Raw genomic sequence first — 10,903 nt, 5'->3', positions numbered from 1 at the left:
GCTAAGCTTGGATAGTTCTAAAAATCATAACTAGTACTTAATAATCCTCAAGGTAGTAGAATAGGGAGAATTTATATGATGGGTAGCCGTGAAAAGACGTGAAGTCTAAAAAAGTAGTTACGGCCCACTTTTTTTTTATGATCCAAACCGTTCATCTGTTTGGGCAAAACGTAAATAGGTTGTGCCCCAAAAATCATTTCCATAGGAAGATCCTAACCATCCGATCTGTAGAAGATTCCATAAATGATTTTTGGAAATCTCCATATTTAGATCAGTTTAGATCGGAGGGTTCGGATCATCCTATGGAAATGATTTTTGGGGAACACCCTATTTACGTTGTAACCAAACAGATGAACGGTTTGGATTAGGGGTGTAAACGAGCCGAGCCGAGCCGAGCTTGGCCAGGCTCGGCTCGGCTCGGCTCGTTAAGCTCAAATGCTTGGCTCGGCCAGGCTCGCGAGCTTTATCGAGCTTGGGTTTATCAAGCTTGCTTATAAAGTTTCGCACAAATTGCAATAAATTTTCGATTTTTCACAACCGTTTGATACCCTCAGTTTGCAGATGATGTTGACATGACATTTGGTACGTTTTTGCAGATGATGTTGACATGACGAGCATTAACGAGCTGAGCCTGGCCTAACTCGGGCTCGGCTCGTTAAGGATTCGAGCCGAGCTAACGAGCCGAGCTTTTTTCGAGCGAGCTTCCGAGCCCGAGCCAAAATTGACACCCTTAGTTTGGATCATCAAAACCCAGTTTTTAATAGCCTACATGGTCATAAGCCTAAACACTCGTAGTGTACAAAATCATGTCTAAGATTCCTTACTTTCCAAAGTCATCGACTATTATCTGTGAAAAGTCCTACTTTTATTATTGAGTAAATTGGGTGGGCCCCATCAAGGAAATTTTTTATAGATTTTTTATTTAAAAAAAAAAAAAACACAATAACTGTACTCTCTTGTTGTAGTTAACTGCCCAACCGGCACAGCCCTATTAAATTACACATTTCTTGCTACCAAGAAAGAATTTTCTAGAGGAGTGCAACTATCAAAACAGTGGAGTGTCGAGTATCATTTCTAAAGAAAATTTAGTACTGCTTTTGACTTGTGAGACCGGGGCATGACCCATGTGAAATGGCCTCTTGTTGTTGCTGTAATTCTGCTACTAATCCTTCCACCTTTCGCGCCAAGTAATGAGGAGGCCTTGTAGGGTAGGGTTCCTTCTACTTTATTATTGACCTTAAGATCGTTTATGGTAGGGCTGCAACTTGGGTTGGGTTTTACCCGACCCGACCCGAAAATAGCTTGGGTTGGGTTCATGTTTCTCGGGTTTCGGGTCGAGCAGGGTCTACGATCCAAAAGCCAGCATGAATCTCGGGTCGAGCCGGGTTTGAAGGGGCCCAACCCGACCCGAGTTACTTAAGTTATAGTATGTATTTTTTTTTTCTAAAACTTTGTTACTTTAAAAGTGAAAACTTAAAAGTAAAACTCACGCACACAATCACAGGGGCTCTTTCCATCTTCTGTTCGTTTCCCCCCTTTAGTTCTAGGGGTTCAGGTTCCAACTAAATAGTTAATGCATTAAATAATTTGTTGTTTATCTCATGAGTATAATCATTTTCATTTGATAATGCATCAATTTATTCTCTTTGGAATAGTTATTAGTAAATGCACTAAAGAGTTTGCCATGCTTGAGTTTTTCTACTTCTATGAGTTGAGTTGCCTTGCCAAACAAGAGTTTTCCTTAAAAAATTGCGTCAACGTAAACAAATCCGACTCGACCCGAGATTTATCATGGGTAGGGCCGGGTTTGGGAATCGTTGGTTTTCCGGAAAAAAAACCCAACCCGGCCCGACCCAAGATATTTCTTGGGTAGGGTTGGGTTCTTCAGAACCCAACCGGCCCGACCCGAGTTGCAGCCCTTGTTTATGGAAATGATATCCGCGCTCCCTTATTCTGATCATGGCACATTGCAGCTGGTTTGAAAGTCTCACGCTCGTCACATAATTTTAGACACTTGATAAGTCTCGCATCCTTGAAAATTTCATCCCGACGTGTGCTATGATGATTTAACAAATCGAGAAATTCAATTTATACACTTAAAATAGCAACTAAAGATTTTATTTTTATTTTTAAAAGGGAAATGTTATCAGCACTACTGTATTTTGATGACTCCTCACTTTATTAAAAAGTACAGTATGGCCCGCACTATAGGATGATCCAAACCGTCAATTAGATGGGCCACAGCTTAAATAGATTGTGCCCCAAAAATGATTTTCATAGGTTGATCCTAGCACTCCGATCTGTAGAGGGACTGAATGTTAGAGGATTGATCCTAACCCTCTATAGATCGGACGGTTAGGATCAACCTATGGAAATAATTTTTGGGGCACAACCTATTTAGGCTGTGGCCCATCTAATGGACGGTTTTGATCATCCTATGGTGCGGGCCATACTGTACTTTTTAATAAAGTGAGGAGTGCGATCATCAAAATAAAAATACATAGTGCTGATAACATTTCCGAAAAAAAAAATCATCATATTTCAAATGCAAAACACTCTTAATTATCAAAATTCAGAAAAATATAGTCCTATTTCATCCGTGTTCTCCTTAATCCCAAGAGGGAAGAAAAACTCCTCAATTTCAGTAATTAATAATTTAATAAAACTAAAAAACTAATTTCTAACTTGATGGAAGTAAAACTAAACCAAATTTCAATTCAAGCAAATGGGTTGTCAACTTTTGCTTTATGGGTCTAAAATCCCCAAGAAAACAACTTAGGTCCTGTTTGTTTTGGATTTTGAGAACCGATTGATAATCCAAAACTGATTATTGGACTCAAATTTAATGCAAGAATGAGAGTTACTAAAGCAAGTTTTCGTTCAATTTCAGATACAGTTTTATCAATCAAAGTAAAGACAAACAACAAAAAAACTACAGATATAATTTCATATTACAAATTCGATGAGAAACATAGAACAGGCCCTCAGTTCAATCAGCTTTCTTCTTATCATTGATTTTAAAAAAAAGACTGATATGCTAATCAAAAGAATCCAATTCAAACTTACAAGAAGAGGAAAGTTCAAAGCATAATGGGTGGTAGAATGTACAAGCACCAAGAGATCTTTAGTTGCCTTACTGTCCAAAAGTTCCAAGTTTTTCGAATTTCCGTACTCTAATAGATCAATCACTTGTACCATAATAAATTTTATCTAAATTTTCTAACACTAATTGGTGATCTCCTCTGTAAATGAACCCAAAAGGCCGGAATCTGAAATGCTGACTCTAGGATGCCAAGGACCTTTCAATGGCTGCTACATAGACAGACTTAGGCATAGTACCAGTAATGGCCTCTTGTTTCTCACCATTCTTAAACAGAAGGATGGTTGGGATGCTCTGAACATTATAGTCGGTTGCGACTTGCGGGTCATTGTCTGTATTGAGCTTGAAGAACATAATTTTCCCAGCATATTCCTCAGCAATTTCATCGATCACGGGGTGAACCATCCTGCAAGGCCCGCACCATGAAGCCCAGAATTCGACAAGAACAGGAATCTCACTGTTGAGAATGGAATCGTTCCAGGAGGATTTAGTCACTGGTGCAGCTGCAGGCAGCAAATCATGATGTTAAGAGGGCTATCTACTTCTTGATGAAATTAAAGGTTTTCTACAAGAATTCTAAGCAATGGAAATACGATATGATATTACATGGGCGGCAGTGATTAATCCCCAACTTTGATTTATTTTAAGAAGAGGAAAAAGAAAATGATTGCAGATTGATGGATCCTCTGTTATATTGTCATTTTCCCAATTCAGGGGTCCAACAATGCAGGCTGCAGAATTTAGTCTTCAACTTTGATATAGATAGACCACAATTACCTCCAAAAAATCTAGATGTATGTGTAAAATTGTAAGAACAACTATGCTACCAGTATAATATGATATGGAATGTCCTCAAAAAAGCGATAGATATTATGATTGGGAGAAATTATATGATGAATGGGCGTACAAACATGTAAAGGTGGTACAATGGAAGTACCACCCTTGATATTTGATCCAAGGGCGGCTTCTCAAAAAGTCAGCTGCTGTTGGATCAAATATCAAGGGTGGTACTTCTTTATGTGTGTGTACGCCCAATCATCATATAATTTCTCTTATGATCGGTCCCTGTTAAGATATTTGGCAGGCAAAATGGATCCGATCACATTCAAAGTAATAGAAAGGAACAAACAGATTTTAAGTGATTCGCTCAAGATGCCTATGTTCACGGGCGAGAACACAATCTTCACCATGAGAAAGAGATAAATATTACAGCGGGATTAACCCAAAACCCACAAAATTCTGTCACTTTCAAGACCTCCCTACAAATATCAAGGACCCATGTACTACTCCAAGTCAAACTAGGATGGGCCCACTCGACCTGAGTGGAAAACAACACACCAAAAACGCAACAGTCCCCAATATTTGGCCCTTACCCAGTAATATTTGGGCATAGGTGGATTCTGTATACTGTAAAAATCTGCTTTCCAAAATTCATACCAACTGATAATGAGTTTATGTAAAAATTAGGGGTGGACATGGTTCAGGTCCAACCCGAAGAACTGAACCGAACCGGCCTATTTGGTTCGGTTCGGTTCTGAAAATATGTGGTTTGGTTCTAGTTCCAAAATTTTGGAACCTTTGGTTTTCGGTTCGGTTCAAGAAAGAAAACTAACTAAAATCAAAGAAACCAATATAATATAAACAAAACAAAGACTCGCAGTCTCAAACATATAACCCATTTCTCTCACTACCAAACCCATCTTTGTTACATTCTTATCTTTTGTTTATTATAAATTTGGGGAGATGATTTTTTCACACACACACCCCCTGTAGGATTATGTGCCCCCCTTTTGACGTGATTTGACATCAAAAAGCGTTAAAGTCTGCCCACGTTGATGTCAAATCACGTCAAAAGGGGGGGCAATCCTACCGCGCGCGCGGGGGGGGAGGATCATCTCCCTAAATTTTTAATATGCTCTTTTACTTTTTAGGAAGCTAGCTCTGTAACTCACTTCATAAAGCAACAACCCAATAAATACATATAAGATGAATATATAGAGTAAACCCAAACAGTCCAAGCTTTTCAAGCAAAGATCCTAATACAAAAAATCCAAGTTCAAATCTCAATCCAAAAAGTAACCATCTCAATAGAATAAATAAATACAAGAGAAGAAGAAAGAATACCAAACCCAAGCTCAACAAGACAATTCAAGATCCCAATAACTCAATTAAAAAAGAAACTCTCCAAATTGAGGAATTTACAGGAAAATACTAAAAGAGATGAACTCAATTCAAAGAAACCAATATAAGATAAACTGAGCAGGATGGGAAAACTATGGCTGCGGGGGAGAACCACAGGAGGTGCTTCTCGCTTTGAGATCCGCTTCCGACTTCGCTTAACTTGAACTTTCCAAAGCGAGAAGTGGATCTCAAACTCAAGCTAGAAGCCGAAAGCCCTTAGCTGCTCCTCCTCACCACTTGCCCACTTGTCCTTTTTTACAACTTTGACGCCTACCGTCCCAACACAAGGCAAACCTGTCCATTCATTGGGCTAAGACTTTGATTCATGAAGGCAAGTCGGAAAGTCGAGCAACGAAGAGATGCATAAGACCCATTTGAAATCATTACCAAAGACATCTCTTTGTATTTGTTCCGCTCCTATTTTTTGTTCATTATAATTTATAAATTGATCTATTTTTTGGGTACCTAAAGTAAAGAAAACCAGAACCCTGACGCTAGAACTCAGTTCATAAAGCAATAACCCGACATAAAAGAAGAACGACGCATGGAGTAAACCCAAACCGTCACGCACACGCACAAAAAAAAAAGTTCAAATTTTAGGTTAAAAAACAACCATCTCAATGATATAAATAAAAAAAAGGAAATATGAGAGAAAAGCAAACCCATCTTAGTCAATTCAAGACGATCCAAAAACATGACTAAAATTAAAAGACAAAAAATAAGACCACACCCTGGATGTAATAATTAATCCAGGAAGTGATAAATTCGCCCCCTTTTTTACTTGGGACAGCCCCCTCCGGTGTAAAAGAGTGGTCATAAATACACCAGAGGGGGGTGTCCTGAGTAAAAAAGGACGAATATATCACTTCCCTTAATCCATCTTTCATATAACAATATACTCGGCGAATACACAATGGAAATAGTAAACAAAGAACAAGCCACACAAAAAAAAAATTATGGCAAAGTAGAATTCATTAAATAAGAACCGAGACTGAGGAGGTCCTAGAACAAGCTATAGATGTACAATCAAGAAACAGAAGCCAGTACACATAAAAAGACACTAGGCACGAAGAAAGTCGAAGAGGTCGACACTTTCTTTGGAAACCCCTTCACGTGCTAATTTATCCGCTTCGCCATTGGCAGACCGCCTCACGTGTATGAAAGAGACCGATGCCGCCCCAATTCTATCCTAGATTTCATAAAAAAAGGCGGCAAATCTCCAAGGCACCGCCTTTGCACCTCGAAGCGATGTAATGACATTGAGAGAGTCCCCTTCCACAACCACCTTGTTCATATCAACATTATGGAGCATCTTGATGCCTTGATGGATGGCGCGTACCTCCGCCTCGTTCGCAGAGGTATGCGCAATCCAATTAAGACACGAGTTTAAGGGGTTTGGAAAAGATCGCCTACTGTCATAGGAGCGAAACCCTCTCCCACTATGAGTAACAAGCACAAGAGACCTTTTTTTTTAAATGGCAAAGGGATCTATTAATAAAAGTGAAGGGAAGAAACCCCAACAACCGAGAACATCAGAACAAGAGAAACACCAAGACAAACACCAAAGGATCAACCAGACAATATCAACATATACAAAGAAGTTGAAGAAGGTGGTCAAAAAGCTCCAATCGGGTCCAGTCAACTCCATATCAAGCCAAACAATCATCATCGCTGATGGATGGTCTCCTAACGTGCTGAAACAAAACCGGATGCCCCTCCAAGCGCTCCCGAATTTCTTCAATAATATTTGCAGACCTCTAAGGAATTGGATATTCCTACAATCCATCCATCTGATTACATTAAGGGAGTCTCCTATGCACAAGAGATTATAAGGAGATAATTGTAAATCCCTTAACCCAATCCTTACATACTCAATGCAAACAAAAGATCAAACCAAAGTGCTCACCTCACGTATAAGAGAAAGCCTAGTTGTCTCTCTTCTTCATGTGAAAAACTCCCGCTTTCTCTTCTCTTGTGTGATTATATAAGAGACAATATATAGGTTTTTACCTAAACCTAACCCAACTAATACAAATAGTAAAGAACTCTCAAGAACACTATCCTAGTCAAACTAGGATACCTTTAAGCGAATCTCCCCAACTGTGACTCTTAGTCTTAAGGATGGGCCTCATTAGTCTCTAGTGGGAAACATGACACAATTCCAACAATCTCCCTCTTGGGTTGTTTTTCAACCAACATGAAGATTTTTCCATTAGCGTCTGTTATTGTGTTCACCTATTTGTTGTCACTAGAAACATCCAGTGACCTTCTCAAATCCACCAGCTACACACACCATCAAATCAACTCAGCTCAGACTCCGCATGACTCGATCACTACGAACAATCCAAGTGTGTAGTTTGCCTCGAGTTAAAAGCTCTTCTAGTAAACTACGGAGAGGGACCTCGATCCATTCTTTGTGCCAGCACGAACTGTCACCTCATCATCATCGTTTGCAGCGTAGAAACTCATCTTTGCACCAAATGCGAAATAGATTGTGTGCACACTCTATTCATTTTTCAATCATCCACCAAAATACTAGGAACATCATTTGTCGTCGTGTTCCCCACCATATGATACAAACTATCGCACTTCTTTCCTTCAATTATAACCATACAGTAGTGTGTGATTTTTATGACTCCAATTGCAACTAAATAGTTGCAACCCCTAGAGCCAACCAACCAATAGATACTAGATTCTTTTGAATCTTTAGGACATGTGCCACACCACTCAAAGTGCGCACCACACCATCAAATATTCTAATCATCACAATCTCAAACCTCATGACGTTGCAAGTCAACCGGTCACCAAAGGATACAGCATTTGCCCTTTTCTCTTGGAAGGTATCAAAATAATCTCTCATGCAACATATGTGAATAGGGCAATCAGAATCTAGAATCCAATTATTTCGAACAATGGATATACCTGTAGAGATTGTGAGGACATCTCCAATCATCTCACTATGCTCATCTGTTACCGCCACCACTGTGATTCTAGCACCATTGTCTCACTTGTCAGTTCGCTTTAGGCAATCCTGCTTAATGCGATTGTAACCCTTGCAATGATAACATTGCACGCATTTTCCGTAGACTCTAGATCTCAACTTGTCATTTCCAGATCATCTGTTATAACACCTTCTCTAATTCTCACTACTAACAACCAATTCATGCTCTTGACTATCCTCTCGATTAGCCCTCGCAGTCACACTTGAAAAGAGCAATGTCGTGACTTCTTTTAACTTCATTGTATACTTCAATAATAATTGTGTTGTCATTCTACGAATCAGGGAGAGAAGAGCAATAAGTTCATGTCTTCTTCCTCCATCTTTTCATCGATCTTATGGAACTATTACAAAATTCATCGCATGCCGTCGTATGTTCCAAAAGATTTTCGCCTTATTGCATCTCTAGCATGTAGAACTATCAGTTCAAGTAAGATCAGTTGCCCAAGTTTTTTGACATGGAAATCTTTGATCGATCCATTCATTTTTTTAAATCAAAATTAAACCACAAGGAGAACTGAGACGAATGTTATCGCATGATGAAACTCTACCTCCCGCTAGGATCTCCCTCAAGCTTTCAAAACTCTACGTTTCTTGATTGTTCTTCACCGCTGATTGCTCCAACTACGGTTGCTCTAACCATTGCACTTATACTACTTTGTTGAAATAGCTCTGATAACAAGTTGTTGTAATAATTAATCTGTCCGGCCTAATACAATCTACTCATCACAAACACAATGATAGTAAACAAAGCACAAGACACAATAAAGGCACTAGTTTACATGGTTCGGGAAGATCGCAATCCGTCCATGAGAGGAGCAAAAAACACAAAACATTACAAGGAGATAATCACCAATCCTTACACGCTCAAAACTCAAAACCCTGAAGATCAAACCCAAGAGCATGAAAAATCCTAGACCTCTAAAAATTTACTATCCTAATCCAAATTAAGAAACGTTTAATAGAATCCCCAAACCGAAGATGACCCCACATGTCTATAGCGGAAAAAAAGACAAAATCCCAACAAAATCAATATAAGATAAACAAAACAAAACCTCAAACACAAAACCCATTTCTAAACAAGATTGTCTCATGAAAATACTTCGATTATGGGGGAAAAAAAAAAAAAAAAACTCACGGGTTTTATCAGCCAGTTTGGAAAAGACCTTCCCTATGCGCGCAGAATTCTTTCCAGAAGAGAAATAAGTTGCAGGGGGTCGAACCCTAATCAAATTTTGTGCTGGGAAATGCTCGGGAAGATTGTTTGGGAGGCGGGTTAGCTTCCATTGAGAAGAAAAAGAGGCGCATGAGTTCTTTGCCATGAGAGATGCGCAGGATAGAGAGAGCGGCGCATGATAACCAATAGCCATGGGGGAAAAAAAAAGAAAAAAGAGGAAAGGAGAAAAGTGTGAGGAATTTTGATTTCAGCGGGGAATAAAATCAGGAGAGATGAATGAAATGAGATTTTTCTCGTGTTGTTAGAACTTAGAACGTTGGTTATGAGTTAAAATAACTGACCTTCTTTTCTTGGTAATTCACTGAAATGCCCTTTTCGATGTTTGTTTCAGAGCTGTGATAAATTCACCCCTTTCTAGGATGAATTCACCCCTTTTTTGGGGCACAACCTATTTGTGTTGTTGCCAATCAAATGGACAGTTTGGATCATCTATGGTTCTATTTTGAAAATTATGGGATGAATTCATCCTAGACGGGGGTGATAAATTCACCCTCTCCTCCTCGGTGCCAGCTCCAAAATCCATGTAGCGAGGAGGGTGATAACACTGATAAGGAAGGCTTGTCAAAAATATTTAGGGTCCCACCTTGTATGAGTCATGACCCCACATTGGTGAGATAATCTGACCGTTCGATTGAGAGCCCACAGATATCGACCGTTGAAAAGAACGTAGGCAATGCACCGATTGAGTGAGAAAAATTAACGGAGATGGTTGGCCATATTCCGATTGGGATGGGTAATTGGAGGGTGGAAGTTTGTGATGTCAACCTGCCCATTTGGGACCATTGATGGGACTACATAGCTAGTGGGTCCCAATCTAGGGACTCATGACCCAAATTAACACTGGTAAGCTAGTCTCAACCATCCAAAACCAAGATTATTGTTCAAATGTGGGGTTTGTAAAGTGAAGCAACCATCCATATTCAACAAGTGAAATTCTATTACTCAGCCCCACCCGTGTGACTCTGTTACGGTCTTGAGGGGGGCCTACCTAGGTATCGGATGGGTGGGACCTAGCCTCATAGAGGTTTAAAGGGCCTTCCAAACGTGTTCCATCATCTCTAGAACTTTTGTGTGTTGGTAAAGTACCTAACATTTGGTATCAGAGTAGCCATCGCATCCCATGTCCGAGTAACAATGTGGAGAGGACTACCTGGTAAAAAGGCCAGAGTAAAATTAACGCTGAAGACAACGGATGCGAAAAGCACGGTGGAATGTTAGAGTGGGGCTAGCCCAGGCATGAGACTAGGTGGGACCTAGCCCAATACGAGACATGTTTAGAGTACTTACCTAACTCATTCTATCATCTCTAGAGCTTTTGGTAATAGAATCCACTTGTGATGTTCTACAAGATCAAGTGATCAACGGTCTTGATCTCATGCACAACCCA

The 10,903-nt window shown here is 39.7% G+C and overlaps 1 protein-coding gene across 1 annotated transcript; it reads right to left on the bottom strand.

Moving 5' to 3' along the window:
* Window positions 1–2,919: 2,919 nt before the first annotated feature.
* On the bottom strand, window positions 2,920–9,744 carry LOC143887397 (uncharacterized). The gene is made up of 2 exons (XM_077391490.1): window positions 9,418–9,744; window positions 2,920–3,603 (listed from the first exon to the last, which is right to left on the bottom strand). The coding sequence occupies exons 1-2, from the start codon at window positions 9,647–9,649 to the stop codon at window positions 3,284–3,286; spliced, it is 552 nt and encodes a 183-aa protein (XP_077247605.1). The 5' UTR covers window positions 9,650–9,744; the 3' UTR covers window positions 2,920–3,283.
* Between the last annotated feature and the right edge of the window lie 1,159 nt (window positions 9,745–10,903).

This window comes from Tasmannia lanceolata, unplaced genomic scaffold (genome assembly GCF_043159265.1).
Source record: "Tasmannia lanceolata isolate RefF3 unplaced genomic scaffold, GAP_Taslan_0.1 ptg000012l, whole genome shotgun sequence".
NCBI classification, from domain to species: domain Eukaryota; kingdom Viridiplantae; phylum Streptophyta; class Magnoliopsida; order Canellales; family Winteraceae; genus Tasmannia; species Tasmannia lanceolata.
This window is presented reverse-complemented; position numbering and strand designations above follow the sequence as displayed.